This window comes from Triticum dicoccoides, chromosome 1B, assembly GCF_002162155.2.
Source record: "Triticum dicoccoides isolate Atlit2015 ecotype Zavitan chromosome 1B, WEW_v2.0, whole genome shotgun sequence".
Classification (NCBI taxonomy): Eukaryota; Viridiplantae; Streptophyta; class Magnoliopsida; order Poales; family Poaceae; genus Triticum; species Triticum dicoccoides.
The window spans coordinates 685320139-685342310 of NC_041381.1; the positions used below are offsets into that span (position 1 = coordinate 685320139).

Here is a 22172-nt window from a genome sequence, read left to right on the forward strand (position 1 = left end):
TGTTCATGGTGCACGGAGTTGCGGTTGACCCACGGTGGTGACCCTCAACACGCTGAAGGAGTTAGTCCGCACGGGCTAGCGATGAGAAGGAACCGAGCAGCAGCGAGAGCACGCGAATGGCGCTGCCGGTGCTTGCTCGGGCGTTCTTGCACGCATAGAGGTGCATCACGTCCACGACGGGCTTGTGCCGTGCATGCAGGCGAGCATCCGTAGCTCCGACTTCTGATCATCGGGGACAATGTATTCCACCATCCTGTGGCCGCTGCATACATACGCCTCCTTCTCCATGCGTGCGGTACACGACCGCGAACATCGGCCGGACAATGACGGTCCTGGTCATGCTCCACACGGGTCATGGCGGCATGCATGGTGCTGAAGTGGAAAGTTATGTGGCAGTCAAATCCGAATGACATATCAAATTTTTAGTCAAAACCATGTCCACATCACATGAAAACCATCAGAAGTGGTATAAGAGACTAAACTTATCTGGTCTGAGAGGTTAAGGGACCAAGGTTTACCGGTTTTGAAGTTTAGGGACCATTTCTATACTTTGAAAAGAGTAGAGGGACAAAAAAAAAATACTTATTCCTGAAAAGAACCATGTTCGTGCTAAATAAGACTAACATATGTTGTGGTGCATCAAAAATTGATTCAAGCAAATATGGATGCATTTATGCACAATCTAGAATTCATACCAGAATAGCTATTCAAGCAGCTGGGTCACCTAGGGCCTTGGTGAACTTACAAAGTTCTAATGCCAAATAGTGCTCCATTAGGAGTAGAGATACTAAAGCGTGCAACCTGAATAAAACTACAGTTCACATCATCCAAGTTGTGGCTCCGCATCGCCTCCGACCCTGCCTTCCTCGGACGGTTCCGCGGGCACAACCCTCCCCGGCACCTCGGCTACTTCGTGGATGACTCCGACGCCCTGGTGCCGGTCCCGGCGTTCGTGTCCGTCCCATGTGACCCAATGCTTGCCCATGCGGCCGTCGCGATCAAAATTGCCGGCCGCCGACATCTCTTCGACTGCCGAGACGGCTGCCTCCTCGTCAAATATTTAGATAAGCGGCTTGCCATGTGCTAACCCTTGTTCCCGACACGAAGAGTCGATCCCCTTCCGCCGCCGCTGCCGGAGCCGCTACCCAGTCTTCGCGACGTCCACACTAATAATATAAGTGCATTTTTCTTTCCCAGGGATGGCATTCATGGCATTATCTCTGTCATGTTCCCGATGGCGCCGGCACGGAAGATCTTCTGCGTTAGGGGTGGAATTCGAACCGAGTCGAGCCATCTCAACTCGACTCGCTAAAGCTCGTTTCATTAACGAGCTAGCTCGACTCGGCTCGTTACTATAACGAACTCAAATCCAAGATTAGCTCGACTCGTATAACTCGTGAGCTGGCTCGTTTAGCTTGTTAAGCTCGTTAAAGATATGAACATAAAAATCTTACGAATACGACAAAAAGATTAACTCGGAATTTAACATGGACATATATGGTCATGTACGTGTGAGTCTCCAAGGTGACTATGCCTTGAGCGGTTGGGCCTTGTGCTTGGACGCAAGGTGTTTAGTGGCTGTTTTTTACTACCTATCAAGAGATGCTGATTCTTTTACCGAGCATAACGAGTTATACGAGTACTTGTGAGATCGGCTCGTTTAACTCGTCCTGTAAACGATCTTAAACTAAAGCTCGGCTCGACTCGTTATTGTCCGAGTTTGAGTCGATTCGAACCGAGTCACGAGCTACTCGTTTAGCTCGCGAGCTTCGAGCTTTTTTTTCAACCCTATTCTCCGTGCAAGCTTGTGTCCTGCAGAAGTCTGACGCCTGATGTGAAGCCATCCTGGCAACAGTAGAGGTCACTGCATGGTCCAGAATCACGAACATGATGTATGTCCACAACAAGCTCTACATGGCAGTAGAGATTGGCTACATTCCTTTGCTGGATCTGGCCACGGCATGCCTGTCCACCTTGAACCTGCCGGAAAAAGTGGACGCCGCCAGCCTCACGCTCTCATACAAAGAGTCCAGCCTCTTCCTCATCCATGTGAAGGGATTTCAGCTCAATGTGTGGCACCATGAGTTGGATGACGATGACACAAACATCTGGGTGCTGGGGGACACGATTCGCTTGAGTGCGGTAGCATGCGATACTCTTGAGGAAGTTTTCGTGCGCAAAGTCGGGGACGATGCTGAATACGTGATCATGGGGTCAAGGACAAGCGGCAATGATATGATCATTTGTGTGGATCTGAGAACACGTGAGGAGTGGGTTTGCCATGCCAAGGACAAGCGGCACAACTATCATTATTTGCGTGCAAGTGCGTTTCCTTTCATGACGGTCTGGCCTCCCACCTTCCTGGCTCTCGATGAAGATTGAAGAACATTCCTCATGATGTGGTGTCACTGTAGTAGCAACAGTCTCACATCGCTTGCCATTTTCCCGTGGTATGAGCCCTCTGCTATTTCACTCACTAGGTATGGCTTTTTTCGTGTCGGTGCTTTGCATCTACGACGAGATAAGGGAAATATTGGGTGAGCAATTTACAGCAGGTGTGTTGATCGTCTAGCAAGGTTCCTTTTCTTCTCTGTTGAGCTAGGATCAGTCTCCCCTAGTTTTAGCAATGCCTATGTTGAGCATGAACTTTTGTTTTAAACAACTGCATGGTTTTGGTAGTGGATGTTATTTACCTGTTGGTGCATGGTTTTGTTAGCTGATGTTGTTTTCTTGTCAGCTGATTTTGGTGGCTAGCTAACGTTGTGTTTAGGGAGTAAAAGTGTGACAATCGTGCAAGACGTAAGGGTGTTAGAGCCAATGTCTGTTTGGACTTCAGATTACAGACCAATGTGTTGCCGCTTGCTCAAATCCTGTGTTGCCTTACAACGGGTGTTCTTGTAGCGTAACGACTCGTTCGTCTGCGCCAGTTTAACAGGTCCGAGAGAATCGCCAGAAGAGAAGCCTGAATATACTGCTAGCACTATAAAACCATTATGCTGGCAGTGATATACGTACTGACTGCACCCAACCCTGTGTATATTTGTCACGAAGCCGGCCAGGAATAATCTCTCTATAATGTACTGACATGCATCTTAATCGGATGGGTGGAGTGTTTATTTGGCAATGCATAATCATGAACCAACTAAAATGAAACGAGATATGGTGTGTACATATATTTTCCATACAAGTCAAAAAGAGGAGGATTGCTCCAGTTGGAACTTATCTTTTTAGACTTGGGGATCAGTAGCTAGTCTGAATCCTTCAATACAGAAATCTTGTGATCAGTATCCAAATGAGAAAATCTCACTACTACCATGAAAGGCCGGGCGACGATCACATATTCACACATGGAAGGAGATGGTCTCGTCCTCCCCAAGTAGTGGGTTGGCTTTTGGGCTTAAGAGCACATGCAACGAAACAGATTAAGAGCATCTCCAACTGGCGCCGAACGCGCAGCGCGCTAAAAACTTGTTTGCGGCGCGCGCATCGCCAGGTTTGACGCGGCACGCAGTGCTGGCTCCAGCAGCCGCGCTAAACTGCAGCGCGCGCGCTCTTGCACAAACATTTTTTTTCGATGATTTTGTTCATAGATAAAAAACGATACATAGTTCATAACGTAGATAAAAAATGATACAAAGATATTTTACATAGTTCCTCATAGCATAGATAGATAGAACTTCGGTGCAACTAGATAGAAAAACTACGGTGCAACTTGATAAAACTACGGTGCAACTAAAACCTACTCCCAGTCGTCATCATCATCATCCTCGGTGGTGTTGTCCGAGGTATCGAGCCACATGTCATCCCAACGGTCATCGTTAGGGGAGAAGATCGACGTCCTGCTTGCCTCAACGATATCGCACTGCGATATGGCCAGTGCCTTGCGCCGACGCATGTTGGCACGCTCCGCGCGGCGCCTTGCCGTCCTCTCCGCCCAGAAGGCGTTCTCGGCGGCGACGTCCTCCGGGTGGCGTTGGCGCCACTCCACCATGGCTCGCTCGTCCTCCTCGATGAAGAGGAGGCAGCGCTGCAGCCGAACGTGGTCCGCATGGTCCTGGTCCGTGATCAGACGAGGCGGAGGGGCGACGCGTTGCGCCTGCTCGCGCGTGTGGACGTCCCGAAAGTTCATCTGCGATGGGGGCCTCTCCAAGCGCCACGCCGCTGCGTCGTACGCACGAGCTGCCTCGTGCGCGGTCCGGAATGAGCCGAGGCCGAGCCGGACGTTGCCGGACCGGATCTCGGCAGAGTACCAGCCGTTGGGGCGCTCGCGGACACCGCGGTAGCCCGAAGGTCCCTGGCGGCGTGGCGGCATGGTGGCGCGGTGGTGGCGGGGTGCTGGAAGCGGCGTGAAAGCCTGGAAGCGGCGAGGTGGCGAGGGGAAGGACACGTGGCAGCGTGGTGGACCGCGTGGCGAGTGCCGCATTTTATAGGCGCGCGCGAAGCGGCGCCAAATCTACAGCGCGAGCTGCCGCTTTCTCCCCCGCGCGCGCTAGTTTGCCGCCACCGCTGGAGCGAGCAAACGGGCCGCGCGCATAAAAAACCAGTTTACCCCCCGCGCGCGTCTTTTGGCGCGTCTGTTGGAGATGCTCTAAGCCCTAAATAAAGGCCCCAGCTCACGAGGGCTGCCTCCAACTCAAGTACATGATCACGATCATGAGCGCCTCCTCCGCCAGCAGACCTAACATTGCACGGGCATGAACGGGAGGCAGCGAGGCCGCGATGTCGGAGGTGATCGGCAACGACGACCTGCTCCGCGAGATCCTGCTACGCCTTGGCTTCCCCTCCTTCCTCGTCCACGCCGCCCTCGTCTGCAAGCGATGGCTCCGCGTCAGTGGCGGAGCCAGGAAAATCGAATGAGGGGGGCCAAGTGCTGCTAATCTTCATTGGGGAGGGCCGGTGCATCAAAATACACCAATTTAGTGGCAAATAATCACCTTTTCATATGCATATTAGGCTTAGATGAAAAATGTTAGGGGGGGCCAGGGCCATGCTGGTCCCCCCTGTCTCCGCCACTGCTCCGCGTTGCTGCAGAGCCTGCCTTCTTCCAACAATTCCGTGACCGCCATCCGCCCCGCCTTCTCGGCTTCTATGTCAGCAGCTTCTCCCCACGCCTGCTGTTCATGCCCGTCTCGGAAGCCAAAGAGATCCGTTCTGCCGTGAGCCACGCCAGCGTCGACGACATCTATCAATCTGTACGAATCGCCGACTGCCGAACGGCCGCCTCCTCCTCAAGCCAGGGTCGTTCAGGTGTGGCCGATACACCGTGTTCAGCCCGTTGTGCCCGACAAGGGGGTCGCTCCCTATCCTGCCACCGCCGGAGCCACATCACATTGACATGTTAAGACCGCCGGAGTACGGTTTCGTTAGGGACAACAACGCCGACATAGTTTCAGTGTCCGCGCTTCTCAGCGGACGAAAGTTATCGGCCCAAATGTGTGTCATGCAAGCCGGTGCCTGGGGTGAAGTCATCTTGGCAGAAGGAGAGCTCCCTGTGCCACCAAATTTTGTTCGCTCAATTGTGATTGTCCATGACAAGCTCTACATTGTGACCAACAATGGCTACATTTGTGGGTTGGATTTTATTACTCCACACCCACAACTCTCTTTCATAAAAGTCCCGGAGAAAGTCGACGCAAACTTCAAGCTCTGGCATAGAGATGATTCTGGGCTCTTTCTCATCCACGGAGACGAGTTTCATCTCTGTGTCTGGCACCTCGAGATGGACGGCAATGGTGAAGACAGGTGGGAGCTGGTGGACAGGTTTCTCGTACGTGTAGCACACGACCGTCATGAGAGATTTTGGGTGTGTGGGGTCGGGGAAGATGGTGGACTTGTATTCTTATGTTTGTGGACAAAGAGAGCTATCATTTCTGTTGACCTGAGGAGCAAGAAGGAGGCGGTATATGAGATCAAGGTGCAGGGTATATATTGTACAACTATATTTCCCCTTATGACTATCTGGCCTCCCACCTTTCCCATTTTGAATGATGAGGATGATCAGGACGAATAACCTCGCATTGTTTAACCATTCGCCTTGGTAGGAGCCAAGACTTTTGTAGTCATGCTCTTTTGCCTCTATGACAAGTCATCAAGACATTGAGATTACATGTGAAATATTAAAACTTGAGCATTTATGATTTTTTTTGAAATGGTCACCGAGGGGGAAAGGCTCCCCACCTGAATATATTTCAAGCATAGCAGAAGAGTACAGAGCTCACGTGTTTCGTGAGGAGAGGAAGTCACGCCATAGCCCGACGTGTTCCTTTAGGCTCTCGGTTTTTAGCCGAGGAGCCCATAAAGTTATGTCTTCAATAATAGCTCTAATGGAATCAGCAGTAGGAAGGTCGAAGCCTTGGAAGACTTTTTTGTTCCTAGCGTGCCAGATCTTCCAGAGGACGATTAGGAGCATGAAGGAGCGTACTGAAGTTGGTAATGCGGTTGGTAACCTTGTAGAGAAGAGGTTACAAACAGGCGTGAAGCATGGGCGAATGGAGATAGCCTGCCAAATGGCCCGAGCAGCCGGGCAAGTAAAGAACAGGTGCTGACGATCTTCAACCTGGTGAGAACATCTTGGACAAGCTTCTGTATCCAGGATGTTTTTTTATGCAAGTTCTTCCGGGTGTTCAGTCGGTCGAGGTAGAAGAGCCATCCGAAGATCATAACCTTTTTGGGCATTTTTGAGTCCCAGATGGCGGCGAGCATGGGGTCGGAGAGATGATCCGAGAGAGCCGCATACGCACCCCGGGTCGAGAAGGCGGACCCGTTGAGCAGGCGACGAGTGTCCGGTACCTGCGAGAGAGCGCAATCCTGCAACAAAGAGTTTAGAGAAGCAAGTTCTGCAATCGCAGTAGTGGTTAGCCGATTACGAAGAGCAAGATCGATCCCTTCCTGCATAATTGTAGCTACCAAGGCGTTTTGTTTTGTATGGTGGGAAAAAAGGGCTGGGTAGACTGTAGCCAGAGGTTCTGGCTTCAGCCATCGATCTAACCAGAAGAAGGTGGAGCAGCCATCTCCAACAGTGCACTGGGAAATCTCTCTCAAGCTCTGAAGGTGTTTGAAAATAGTCTTAGCAAGAAAGGAGCTATTCTTGCCAAAGCCAATGTGGAGAGGTGAGTGATGCAGAACCCAATCCTTCCAAGGAAGGGAGGTGGAGTGTAAACATTTGTAAGCAAATTTCAGCAGTAAACAAAAATTTTGTGCCTGAAGGTTTTTAACACCCAAACCACCTGCATATCTGGGGGTGCATACTTTATCCCAAGCAACCAAGCATTTAGCACCAGAGCAAGTTTCATCGTTGGACCAGAAAAAAGTGCGTCTACGTTTGTCAATAGCTTCAATAACCTGGATGGGCAGAGAAAAACAAAGCATAAAATACGTGGGGAGACTGTCTAGGACGGCTGAGAGGAGAACTAATTTACCACCACGCGAGAGGAGTAGGGCACACCAGCCAGCCAGATAGGTGTCCCAACGGTCGATGACAGGCTGGAATGCAGAGGGCGGCAGCTTATGCGGGGAGAGGGGGAGCCCTAGGTAGGTTTGCGGAAAGGAGGAGATGTTTGTTCCAAGGTCAGTGGCCATTTGAGCGGCATCCTGCGGATCCACGTTAAGGGGGATGAAAGTCGTTTTGATGAAGTTGATTTGTAGGCCAGTGGCTGCGGCAAAGGCGTCCAGGATGTGTTTGAGGTGCTTGGCTGCATTCGTGGTAGCTTTGACGATGATTAGAGTGTCGTCCGCATATTGTAGAATAGGGCACGGGAGGTGGGGGCACAGGGGGTGTAAAAGAGTACCATCCTTATGAGCGTTAATGATCATTTGTTGGAGAATGTCGGCCATAATGATGAACAGGTAGGGTGATAGAGGGTCACCTTGTCGTAGCCCGTTCTTGCATTGGATCCACTTCCCTGGGATGCCATTGAGCATAACAGCGGTGGATCCAGAGGTAAGCAGAGATCGGATCCAGTCGCACCAGCGAGGTGGGAAGCCCCTAACCTGTAAGGTGTGGAGAAGGGAGGACCAACAGATTGAGTCGAACGCTTTCCGAAAGTCCAGCTTGACAACGATGGCTGGGGCCTTTTTCTTGGCGCAGCAGTGGAGAATGTCAGCGGCGTAGAGGAAGTTTTCCGAGATGTTGCGACCAGACAGGAAGCCAGTTTGGTCGGCGTGGACCAGAAGAGGGATGTGAGTTTTAAGTCTGTTGGTAAGGAGTTTGGCAACACCTTTGACAGGGCAATTTTGGAGGGAGATGGGGCGAAAGTCATTTGGGGACCTGGCGTCATTATTCTTCGGAAGGAGAATAATGAGAGCTCGGTTGAGGCAGGAGATGTCCGAACGTAGGGTATGAAAATCAGCAAAGAAATTGCGGATTTTATATTTGAGAATATGCCAAAATTTTCTGTAGAACCCGGGGCCAAAACCGTCTGGGCCAGGGCTAGCATTTTTATTCATGGACAAGGAAGCCTCACAAATCTCGTCATCTGTGAAAGGGTCATCGAGAGAGCGAAGTTGGGGAATAGGTGAGGGATAGAGATCTAGGAGGGAGAAGGACCAAGTGGGTTGAAAAGCAGTGCCAAGAAGGGAGGTGTAGTAGTCAGAGAGGATTTTTGATTTAGCGTCATGAGAAAAGAACTCAGAGCCGTTCGCCTTCAGGACCGTGATCTTATTTTTGCGAAGACGGGCAGAGGCCGAGGCATGGAAAAATCTAGAGTTTTCGTCTCCTTCCAGCGCAGTTCGGACTTTCCCACGTTGGATCCAGTACAATGCTTTTTCACGAAGAGTGCGTTGTAGAACTTTGATAATAACCCGGCGAAGTGCAAGCTCGAGGGGAGATAGAAAGCATTTATGATATGATTAGTTGTCCCTTTCTTTGTTTGTGTATAGTACCTTGTAATGCTTTTATCTCGTTATATCGGACTACTTGACCTCCCATAGCTTTTCAAGCAGCTGGTCACTTGGGCTCTTGGCGAGCTTACACAGTTCCAAAGTGAAATAGTAGAAAACAAGGGTTCTCCAAGCGATAAACCATGTGAAGTGCATGCGGTGTTCAGCTTTGCACACAATTAATTATATCTTGGCAGCTTCGTTATGAGCTAGAATTCGTCCGTGCTTGCCAATCGAGGTGCATGTTTTTGTTTGTTGATGATAACGAACGATGCAACACCTGCGACCGGAAAGAATTACGGAAATGTTAACGCCCACACGTGTGGGCGTTAGCCAACTCACCCACACGCCTCCATCACCGTCCAGTAACTTCTGCACGAATCTTGGCATGAATTAGCTGATTTTGTATGCCACGTAGGACAACTCGCGTGTGTGGTGTGTGAAAGAGGTCGCCCACACATCCATTTTACCACACGGAGGGGCTGGTGTGTGGGCGTTTAGTAGTTCGCCCACACACCAGTTTCAGTCACGCACAAGGGCTGGTGTGTGGGCAGTTTGCCATCTCGCCCACACGCCCGCCTCCTCTCCCACACCTAAGCTGCCAGTTGCCATGCGTTTTGCAGTGTACATGACAACTGCCCTAGTGTGATTGCAAGCAGATGGCAACTCTTTTTTTTTACCCGAACATGTCAGTTGCCATATGTTTGGCATGGTACATGGCAAACTGCCCTAGCGTGCACGTAAGCAGATGGCAACTCTTTCTTTTTTAAATGGCAACTGCCCTAGCGTGCTTGTGAGCACATGGCAACTCTCTCTTTTTACCCGAACGTTTTTTGCCATGCCTTTTTTTGTAGCGCTACATGGCAACTGCCTAGTGTTAGTAGGTGGCAACTCCTAAAGTTTTGAAATCATGGCAACTGCAGTAGACCAGACCACACATGGCAACAACTGTAGTTGTCTAAAAAATGGCAATCTGGAACTTTGACCTGAGATGGCAACTGCAGTTGAGCAAACATGGCAACTGTAGTTGTCCGACATGGCAACCGTAGTTCAGCGACATGGCAACTGCACTTAAACGAACATGGACGAGGGTCTGGCCCATGGCAACTGCGGGGCGCACGGTAAAGTGTCACGGGGGACGTGCGGGCCTGACGTACCGGGTGTGTGGGCGTTATCTATTTCGCCCACACGCACGCGTGTAAGAGGGACCGGGAGGGAAAAAAAGAGGCGTGTGGGCGCTAGTTGTTTTGCCCACACACAGACGTGTGGGCTGGTCCTCTTAGGCACCAGACAAAACGTGTGGGCAGATTTCTTAACGCCCACACGTGTGGCAGTTAGCGGCGTCCAAGAATTAACGGTTCCGATTCGCGCCCAATATATTTCATACTTTGTCCGAAAGCCGGGAGCAACTGAAGATGTCGTTCTTGGTATGTGCTCCAGTGCTACCACATGCTCGCTGTGTGTCATGTTGTTTTTAGTAGATTGGATATAAGGACGGAATGCGATGACTGAATGCATGGTGTTTTTGGGCCCAACAATTGGGGCATGCTTTTAGATCGTGAGTGTCTTGTCGTACAGGTGGAGGGTGTTCACGCTGGGGAACAATTCTATTTGTTTCATCTGCACTAGCTTAGATTAATCACCTAGCTAGAATATGTGATGCCTTTATATGAGAACAGTATATATATTCCCTACAAGTTACTACCACTGGCTAGCTGCTTTGGTTGGCAATCTTGATCCCCCAGCTCACGTCCTCACAGTGCCGCACGTATGGCACCACCTTCCCCACATCCACGTCCCTTCTCGCCGTGCAGTCATAGTAGGACGGTGAGTGGAAGCACGGCTCGACGGACATCGCTCGCACACACGGTGGTTCCGGCACCACCTTTGTGTCGGCCGTGTCGGACTCGGACCACATGGGTGTGCTGGGCATGATCCACGGCCGTATCCCGCCGAGCCCCTGCGCGACATACCCGAACGTCGAGAAGCCGGTGGTGACGAGCACGTCGCAGGTGCTGAGCAGGTACATCTCGCTCAGCGCCCTCCTGTCGTGGGACGTGTCCCCCTGCTTCTGCCGCCCCTCGTGGCTCGGCTGGTGCACGCCGCCGGCGACCCTGCCACCGCCGTACTCCTCCCTGATCCTCTCGTAGTACCACGAGCTCAGAGAAGTGACCAGGACAGCCTGGTCGGATGCGTTGATCTTAGACGACGACGTGATCTCCGGGAGAAGCTTCTCCCTGCGGACGCACGAGAGGACCTGGTCCAGTACGTGTTGTAGCGGCGTCTGCTTCTTCCGGAACACCCGGATCTGTATGCCGACGCGCTGGCCAGCGCCCGCGAGGTTGGCGCGGTAGTAACTGGTGACTGCACGCCAGACGTCGTTAACCGGGTGGAACAAGTACCGTCCGAGGTGGTAGAACGCCATGTCCTTCTCCGGGAACATCCTGCCCAACTCGTCCTGGAACGACGGGACGAGGAAGAGCCCCGGGACGAGGTAGCTATCCGTCTTCATCAGCAACCACGGCGCACCGTGGAGGAGCCGCTGATGCTCGTCGCAGTAGAAGAGCTTGTCGTGGAAGTCGTAACCGCCCTCGAGGTGCAGGTAGACGAACGGTGGCCGGCGATCACCGCCGTCCGACCACGACGCGTTCCCGTCGGCACCCACGGAGATGACGTTGGCTTTTAGCATGTTGCCGAGGCTCTCTTTGGAGCCGATGTCATAGTCCCTGAGGTGCCCCAAAGGGAAACTCCAGCCAGAGGGTAGCAGCCATGTTGTCCCAGGGAAGGGCTCGCAGAAGAGGGCGTCGACGTCCTGCTTGTACTGGTGGACGAGGAGGACACGGTCCGTGAGCACGGCGTAGAGGAAGGCCGAAGCCGTGGCGAGCATTCGATTGCCGAGGCCGCGGTAGCTAATGGAAACGAGGTAGCGGCAGTCCGTGGCGGCAGCGCCCTTACCGGACTTGAGCTGCCAGACCGCACCGCTTCTGTAGGGCTTCATGCCTCCGGAGCTTGCCAAGTAAGTAGGGGGGTGGTTTATGTGATGCCTTCTTCTTCTTCTCGTGGTAGCTGGCGAACTCGTACCGGCTCCGGCACGACCGCTTGCTGAATTCTGCGGTGAGCAGGCCGTCGAGGAGCTGGTCGGCGGTGAGGTCGGATGGAGGTGCATCTAGAGATAAAGAGACATTTCATTAGCAAACCCGTGATCGAAATTTCAACATTTTATTACCTACGGTAGAATCATTTAGCCTGAATACTAATAACTTCTAATGATTTATCCAACAAGAGATATTTTTCTATCTATATGAGCTTAAAGTTGTGGTTAGGAAATTGTATCTTGAATGAAACGACAAAATATTGATTCTCCTAAACCATTTGGATCTAATTACCAAATTGTTCCTCAGTCTACCCGAATTCCTCAGCTGGATGATTAGACATTTGTAATCTACTTACCTTGTTCAAGGTCCTTTTTGCAAGTTACATCGTCTAGTTTATAATTTTCAGTTTTCTTTGGGTCTTGTTCCAAGTTGTACGCTCATCCTAACGAAAGTGTGTTTTTTGGTTCAGGGCGGGTTTTTTCTAGTCAGCTTGTGACACATATATTTTTTTGTAATTTCAGTCAATGCTCAATCTGAAAAAATGTATGTTTTTAACCCGCTTTCAGGTGGAATTCTACCTTCCCATCTTGGACCTTTATGTAAATGTTTGCACTCAGCCTGTCCCCTAATGGGCTGCTTGCAAAAACCTGTTACCTATCCCACACAGACAATAATAAACTGCTACTTAGACAGTGTTGAAGAAAATCATCACATTCAATTCATTCAGAGTATTGTTCCTGATGGTTATCAGAACCGTTGCACCAACCTCTAAGAAGAGAGGAATGAAAGACTGAACATGACTGAGAACTAGACTGTACCTCACTGACTGATAGCTTAGCCAGGTCATAGAGAAAATGAAGAAAGGAAATTCGACTCCCAAATGAACTATCAAAGATCTACGCCGGGTGTGTGGAAACACAGAAATGCCGAAAAATTGGACTATGTGTCTTCCATAGAAAAACCGAACCTTGTGGGACAAGCTAGAAATCAGTGGTAATTTGAAATGAGTGAAAATGTTTTTTTTCTGGTAAAAAAGGAATGAAACATGACAGACAAGACTGAGAAATGAGTAAAAACAAGATGTACAAAAAGACTCCCTAGCTCCTATACCCCTAATTGCCTCGATCTAAGGCTGACAACAAAAACCACATAAATGGAAACTGAAGAGTTGATGCTGGAACAAATGGACATGGACTAGCTGAATAAGAAAGGAGAAAAATGTTGGGAGAGGATTTGGAGCACCTGGGTGCTCCCCCCTCCCCCCATGTAAACATTAAATTCAAAACAATTAGCGGAAAATTTAAAAAAAGTTACTGTGATTTGGGATATCAATATGGGTGCCAAATGGTATTTGCATCTCATGCATGAACTCAAAATAACTAGTTGACTATTGTCTTCAGAAACTTGCAAGTAGCCCTAAGCTATTTTGGATACTAACTGACCACATACTGGTAATGCAATTGCCAAATGGCAATGCAAACTACATAACTAAAATTATAAATAGAGAATAATAGTTATGTTAGTTGCATGCTTGCATGCTCTCGTTCCGCTCCTTGCATGTATGTTTCTCTTGGCCAATTGATTGCTAAAATCCCTAGAATGCTACTTTACGTTTGAAGAAAAGGGAATAGGAAATTCTAGAAATAGAGATTCATTCTAAAACTTGGACTGAAGAATGATAGTAGTTTAGAACTAAAGAATGAAATAACTTAAAAGCAAAAAATTACTCAGAAATATATTTTACTGATGTAATGATTGACTGGACATTTACTAAGAAAAACAAAAAGGCATAAAATCTGAAAACTAATGAAAGATAACCCAGGCTGAAGAAAATGACACCCAACACCGAAACTAAACATGAAACTGGACACAATGACACCTAACACGGAAAGTATGGTCAAAAAATGATTGAGAAAATGCTAAAGGAAAGAGTAGCAGAAAACTGAATAACTGATGAAAATGAGAAAAGGCTAAAGGAGAGATTGACTAAAAACTCAAGAAACTGACTAAATAACTAAAAGATAGAGAATGGAGTAAACATAATGCCAAACAACTTACTAAAGTGCAAAACAAACATCGACTGAAGAAAAAACATGTGGAAGGAAAAAAAATGAAGAATGACCATCTAAATAAATAAGTGAGCATGCAAATGTCTGGAGAAAGATACAAAAAATGGAAAATGAAGAATGAAAGTGAGAACAATGACAAGAAAAAGAAAGAAGTAAATGAAAACTTTTCAATAAACAGAATGAGAAAAATGAGAAGGACTAAACAAAGAAAGGGAGAACAGCCCTATGACTAACAAAAGTGAATGAAATAAAAGATAGAGAACGAGTGCTCAAAAGGACTCTGATGAAAGATTGACTAAGAGTAAGAATATATTTTTCTTCTGTGACTAACATGGTAAAAAGAGAGACTGAAAATAAAATGAGAAAGGAGACATTGATTATTCAGAATAACACCAAAGAAAAAGAAAGAAAGACAAATTAATACAAAAAATGTAAGTTTCTTTAATTAATCTGAAGAATGAATTAACGCACAAGAAAATGAACAAGCGTATATGAAATAAATTAGAAATTCTTATTCTGAAATTGGGTATTAGTAAGGGTGACGAAGATTGGCATATAATGCACGATTGTCCCATTATTCAACTCAAGCTTGGACTGAAGAAACAAATAGATATGCAGTTTGAGTGCTAGGTGTGCCTCTTAATCTGAATACTAAAGACAAGGCTCAGGTGTCGATAAAGGATAATGAAGAAATAAATGACTAAGAAATGAATACATTAAGTTGATGATAAACTGACTAAGAAATGAATACATTAAGTTGATGATAAACTAAGTTGCAGGGAAACTACATTTGGCTTCAGGCTCGATTATTGGCAGAACCCCAACATACATTACACAATGCAACACATCACAAGTGACATGTACCATTCAAAACTGAACAATCAAATGACCTCTAACCTCACTTCCGATTTATGGCAGAAGTGACATCAAATCTTCCTTCTTACAAAAGAACCAAACAAATGAAGGGTAAATAGACAGAACCACCAAATACTAAGAATGGCGCTAACAAATGATGATCCTGCAAAATCAACATCAACGATCAAACATGACATCAAAGCAACAGACTAATTTCTTCAATGTGGTGATTACAAGCAATCAGTCTATGGCCAAATGCAAGTTTTGACTTTTGAGTAGGTTTGATGATAGTCTTCATTGCTTTGTTTGTTGTTGCAGCTCTATTGAGCTACAATCTATCTCCACTAGTCTTCTCTCAATTCGTCTACTGAGAAGTAACTTTTGTTTTAAGACTTGTTGTCTTCTGCCGCCGGTTTAACAGATACATGATAATCGCCCGAAGAGAAGCATTTATGTATACAAGATAAGAGATTGACAAGCTTTGGATCTTAGACCCTCAGCACGAAGGACAAAAAGACAAAGAAGGTCATAATGACCCCCTAGTGAAAGATTATCTAAGAGAATTTTTAAACATCAAAACAACAATGTTTCAATTTGGATTCAGTTTGTTCTTTTTGTTGTTCCTAGTTTATTCAATGATTGGCTATGCATAAGTTTTGTAACTTTAGATTTAGTTTAACATAACATGCAATAGATGTGCATATTGTTTGAATGTCGAGGAAAAATTATACTCCCGGCTTTGATGAGGGAGAGTTGATGACGGCCACGCACTGTGAGAGTCTGGCTTAATAGGAATGATATAGACTACTCATATCAAAAATAAATTTCTTCTATTCCGGGAGCCCATTCGAAAAGAACTCAAAGTTAAGTGTGATTGGCTTGGATTAATTATAGGATGGGTGACCCACCGGAAAGTTGGTCATGGGTGCGCACGAGTGAGGACAAAGTGCGCAGGAAAGACTAGTGTTGGTCTATGGGGTCGGTCTCGATCCCGCCAGGTGTAATGCCTAGGAACCGGTGGCTATGGCCGGGGCGTTACAATTGCTATCAGAGCAGACCCTCGCGGTTACACGGACATGCGTGGGTTAGGTTTGTGTGCATGTGGCACATGGCGTGTGTGACCCGTTATGGCACACGACATGTCACATGTGCCGGACTGGGCACATACGTGTGCCAAGAGGGACTTCCTGATGGCCAACGAGGCTGTCCGTTCCTTTGAGTGGGGCGTCTGTGAGAGCCGGTTTGCGAGCATGTGGCGCATGACGCGTGTGATCCGTTATGCCACATGGCATGGCACATGTGCCGGACTGGATGCACACACATATGCCAAGAGGGAATTCTTGATGGGCCAACGAGGACGTCAGTTCATTTGAAAGGGGGTGTATGTGAGAGCCTAACTTAATAGGAATGATAGTCTACTCATATCAATAAGGAATTTATTCTTTTCCGTGAGCTCATTAATGAATTTCAAAATTAGGTGTTCTTGGTTTGGAATAATTCTAGGATAGATGCCAGTCTAGATCCCACCAGGCGTAACGGCCAGGAACCAGTGGCTATGGCCGATGCGTTACATGCGCCTTCGACTCGCTCCAATGCTTGTAGTCGTTGCTAGATGGTCTATGGACCTGAATGTGTTTTTTACTTCTAGTGTCGATAGTTGATGAATAAATTGAATGCAAGTTTTTCTAAAATAATAATATAAAAAGTTATAGTTAGCATTTTCAACCTTGGGTTTGGAAACAAAAGACTAGAATGCTTTTTGGCTGAAAAAGCGCACACACACGTAAAGAGACCGAGAGAGAGAGAGAGAGAGAGATCTCCGCATGTGGTTGTTCACCATCTTGTACTCGTCGCAAGATAATCATGTTCACATATATATATTTGGCTACATTTTTCTCTGTTCGGGTATACATTCATTTTCCGACAATTATTTCCGGACGGAGGGACTAGTTTGCAATGTTTTTTGTTTTTATTTTTGTTTTTTTACATGAATGTTCTTCTGTTGCTTTCGTGGAAAATAGAGATGAATGCCATTCACGCTCCATGAATAAATAAAGAAAAAAACTCCCCATGCCCCAAACCCTACAGGGCTGTCCCGCCGCCAACCAAACCAACTCACCCAAATCCGTCGACGTCTCTCCACCGAAAGAAAATCTGATAGTGACAGATCGAGTGGGAGGCGGCCGCCATGTCGGCGGTGACCGAACTAGACAATCTCCTCCGCGAGATCCTGCTACGCCTCGGCCTCCCCACGTACCTCGTCCGCGCCGCCGCTGTCTCCAAGCGGTGGCTCCGCATCGCCTCCGACACTGCCTTCCTCCGACGCTTCCGCGAGCGCAACCCTTCCCGCCACCTCGGCTACTTCGTGCAGGACTCCAGCGCCCTGGTCCCGGTCCCGGCGTTCGTGTCCGCCCCAGATGACCCAGGGCTCGCCCGTGCGGCTGCCGCGGTCAAACACCCAGGCCATCGACATCTCTTCGACTGCCGAAGCGGCCGCCTCCTCGTCGGACTTTTAGATGGGCGGCTCGAAGTGTGGTACCCGTTGTGCCCGACGCGAGGAGTTGATCCCCTCCCGCCGTCGCCGGAGCCGCTACCCAGTCTTTGGGACGTCCACACTAAAAATACTACTACTACACGTGCATTTTTCCTTCCCAGGGATGGCATTCATGGCATCATCTCCGTCATGTTCCCGATGCCGCCTGCGTCACGGAAGATTTTCTCGATGCAAGCTTGTGTCCTGCAGAAGTCTGGTGTCTGGGGCGAAGCCATCCCGGCGACAGTAGAGCTCACTAGACCGTCCAGAGTCACGGACATGATGTATGTCCACAACAAGCTCTACATGGTATTAGAGATTGGCTACATTCTTTTCCTGGATCTGGTCACAACACGCCTGGCCACCTTGAACCTGCCGGAAGAAGTGGACACCGCCAACTTCACGCTCTCATCCAAAGAGGAGTCCGGCCTCTTACTCATCCATGTGAAGGGATTTCAACTCAATGTGTGCCACCACGACGATGGCACAGACATCTGGGTGCTGGTGGACACGATTCGCTTGGGTGCGGTAGCGTGCGATCATCTCGAGGAAATTTTCGTGCGTAAAGTCGGGGACGACGGTGAATACGTGATCATGGGGTCAAGGACAGGGGGCAATGATATGATCATTTGTGTGGATCTGAGAACACGAGAGGAGTGGGTTTGCCATGCCAAGGACAAGCAGCACGACTATCATTATTTGCGTGCAAGTGTGTTTCCTTTCATGATGGTCTGGCCTCCCATCTTCCCGGCTCTCGATGAAGATTGAAGAACATTCCTCATGATGTGGTGTCACTGTAGTAGCAACAGTCTCACATTGCTTGCCATTTTCCCGTGGTATGAGCCCTCTGCTATTTCACTCACTAGGTATGGCTTTTTTCGTGTCGGTGCTTTGCATCTACGACGAGATAAGGGAAATATTGGGTGAGCAATTTACAGCAGGTGTGTTGATAGTCTACCAAGGTTCCTTTTCTTCTCTGTTGAACCAGGATCAGGCTCCCCTTGTTTTAGCACTGCCTATGTTGAGCATGAACTTTTGTTTTAAACAACTGCATGATTTTGGTAGTGGATGTTATTTACCTGTTGGTGCATGGTTTTGTTAGCTGATGTTATTTTCTTGTCAGCTGATTTTGGTAGCTAGCTAACGTTATGTTTACGGAGTAAAAGTGTGACAATCGTGCAAGACGTAAGGGTGTCAGAGCCAATGTCTGGTTGGACTTCAGATTACAGGCCAATGTGCTGCCGCTTGCTCAAATCCTGTGTTGCCCTACAACGTGTTCTTGTCGCGTAACGACTCGTTCGTCTGCGCCGGTTTAACTGGTCCGAGAGAATCGCCAGAAGAGAAGCCTGAATATACTGCTAGCACAATCATGAACCAACTAAAATGAAACGAGATATGGTTTTAATATAATGTTCGGACTTTTGAATGAGTTGGCTGGAGTATGAATTCAATAGAATGCTCCAGTTGGAACTTATCCTTCAATACAGAAATCTTGTGATCAGTATCCAAATGAACCATCAATGGCCGGGTGATGATCACATATTCACACATGGAAGGAGATCGTCTCGTGCTTTAAAAAAAAGGAGATCGTCTCGTCCTCCCCAAGTAGTGGGTGGGCTTTTGGGCTTAAGAGCACATGCAACGAAACAGATTAAGCCCTAAATAAAGGCCCCAGCTCACGAGCGCCGCCTCCAACGGAACTCCAATTAGACGATCACGAGCGCCTCCTCCGCAGCAGACCTAACGCCACCAGCGCCAAAACCGTGAGAGGCATGGACCTCCCCGACGAGCTGTACCACGCCGGTGGAACGGGAGGCAGCGATGCCGCGATGGCGGAGGTGATCAGCAACGACGACCTGCTCCGCGAGATCCTGATCCGCCTCGGCCTCCCCGCCTTCCTCGTCCACGCCGCCCTCGTCTGCAAGCGATGGCTCCGCGTCGCTGTTGTTCCCTCCTTCCTCCGACGATTCAGTGGCCACCATCCGCCCCGCCTTCTCGGCTTCTACGTCAGCAGCTTCTCCCCATGCCCGCTGTTCGTGCCTGCCTCGGAAGCCCAAGAGATCCGTTCTGCCGTAAGCCACGCCGGCTTCGATGACATCTATCAATCTGTACGAATCGCCGACTGCCGAAACGGCCGCCTCCTCCTCAAGCCAGGGTCGTTCAGGTGCGGTGGATACACCATGTTCAGCCCGCTGTGCCCGACAAGGGGGGTGCTCCCTATCCTGCCACTGCCGGAGCCACATCACATTGACATGTTAAGACCACGGGAGGTCAGTCAACGTTTGTTTATGGACAACAGCGACGACATAGTTTCGGTGTCTGTGCTTCTCAGCGGACGAAAGCTATCGGCCCAAGTGTATGTTATGCAATCTGGTGCCTGGGGTGAAGTCATCTTGACAGAAGGAGAGCTCCCCGTGCCATCAAATTTTGTTCGCTCAATGATGATTGTCCATGACAAGCTCTACATTGTGACCAGCAATGACTACATTTGTGGGTTGGATTTTATTACTCCACGTCCACAACTCTCTTTCATAAAAGTCCCAGAGAAAGTCAACGCAAACTTCAAGCTCTGGCATAGAGATGATTCTGGGCTCTTTCTCCTCCACGAAGACGAGTTTCATCTTTGTGTCTGGCACCTCGAGATGGACGGCAATGGTGAAGACAGGTGGGAGCTGGTGGACAGGTTTCTCGTACGTGTAGCACACGACCGTCGTGAGAGATTTTGGGTGTGTGGGGTCGGGGAAGATGGTGGACTTGTATTCTTATGTTTGTGGACAAAGAGAGCTATCATTTCTGTTGACCTGAGGAGCAGGAAGGAGACGGTATATGTGATCAAGGTGCAAGGTATATATTGTACAACTATCTTTCCCCTTATGACTATCTGGCCTCCCACCTTTCCCACTTTGAATGATGAGGATGATCAGGACGAATAACCTCGCATTGTTTAACCATTCGCCTTGGTATGAGCCATCTATGCAGTTTTCTCACTAGCTAAGACTTTTGTAGTCATGCTCTTTTGCCTCTATGAGAAGACATTGAGATTACATGCGAAATATTAAAACTTGAGCATTTATGGTATGATTAGCTGTCCCTTTCTTTGTTTGTGTATAGTACCTTGTAATGCTTTTATTTGGTTATCGGACTACTTGACCTCGCATAGTTCTTCAAGCAGATGGTCACTTGGGCTCTTGGCGAGCTTACACAGTTCCAAAGTGAAATAGTAGAAAACAAAGTTCCCCGAGTGATAAACCATGTGAAGTGCATGCGTTGTTCAGCTTTGCACGCAATTAATTGTATCTTGGCAGCTTCGTTATGAGCTAGAATTCGTCCGTGGTTGCCAATCGAGATGCATATTTTTGTTTGTGATAATGACGAACGATGCAACACGTGCGACCGGAAAGAATTAACGGTTTGCGCCCAATATATTTCATACTTCGTTTGAAAGCCAGGAGCAACTGAAGATGTCGTTCTGTGTATGTGCTCCAGTGCAATCACATGGTCGTTGTGTGTCATTGTGTTTTTAGTAGATTGAATATAAGGGCAGACTGCGATGACTGAGTGCATGGTGTTTTGGGGGCCAACAATTGGGCATGTTTTTAGATCGTTAGTGTCTTTTCGTACGGGTGGAGGGTGTTCGCGCTGGGGAACAATTCGTTGGATGTGGAGGCTCTCCAAATCGAACGTCAATTCAATACCCACGTGACGTCCTATTTGTTTCATCTGCACTAGCTATTACCTACCTAGAATATGTGATGCTTTTATATGAGAACAATATATGTACATATTCCCTACTGTTGGACATATCTGTGCATGTATCTGTTAGGATAATCTCCTACCGGCCCTGCATCTAGTTTCCTTGTATAGATGAGGCTGAGGGCTGCGCTTGTACCCATATATACGTGCACCGTGCACCCGATCAATACATCAAGAGTTGCATTGCCTTTCACATGGTATCAATTTTTTTTCCGATCCAACCCTAGCTTCCGCTCCTAGCCGCCGCCGCCGCCGCCGCTCTCCACTCGCGCCTCCGCCGCACCCTCTCCCGCCGCTGCGCGCGCCTCCCTACCCCGCTCCACCTCCCTCCCTCCCGATCCACCTCCCTCTCTCTCCCTGCGCCGCCTCCCTCCCGAGCCGCCACACCCGCGCCGCCACCCCTCCCCTCGGTTGCCGCGCCACCCATGGCCTCTCCCCACTCCAACGCCTCCCCCCATCCAATCCCTTCGAGGGTCCATCCCCTCCTCCCATCGAGGTCGTCCGCGATCTGGACATCTTCGCCCGCGTCCCCGTCGTGCTCGACTACGCCACCTCCACATATTACGCCTGAAAAACCTACTTCTCCCTCGTCTTCCGCGAGTACCACCTCATCGATCACGTTGATGGCTCCGTTGACTCCGGCCTCATGTATGCGGACGACAACTGGCTAACCATCGACGCCACCATCACTCGTTGGCTGTATCAAACCATCTCCAAGGACATCTTCCACACCATTGTTTGCGACACTAACGACGCGCAGATTGTGTGGGCGAAGCTGAACGGGCCCTTCCTCGACAATGCCCTCTAGCGCCGCGTCTTTCTTCAGCAGGAATTTTTTGGGTGCCATCAGCTTGACTCGTCCATTGACGATTATTGCATGCGCCTCAAGAAACTCGCTGACGAACTCTGCGACCTCGGGGAACGGGTCTCCGACGACTTCCTTCTCAGCACACTCACCGCCGGCCTGAACGAGGAGTTCGGCAACACGGC

General features: G+C 48.8%; 1 protein-coding gene and 1 pseudogene across 1 annotated transcript; both read right to left on the reverse strand.

The window, feature by feature from the left end:
• Positions 1–3739: 3739 nt before the first annotated feature.
• LOC119312657 (ethylene-responsive transcription factor RAP2-3-like) lies at positions 3740–4318 on the reverse strand. The gene has a single exon (XM_037588403.1). The coding sequence runs from the start codon at positions 4310–4312 to the stop codon at positions 3740–3742; it is 573 nt and encodes a 190-aa protein (XP_037444300.1). The 5' UTR covers positions 4313–4318.
• Positions 4319–10354: 6036 nt separating this feature from the next.
• LOC119350928 lies at positions 10355–17086 on the reverse strand (annotated as a pseudogene).
• Positions 17087–22172: the final 5086 nt, after the last annotated feature.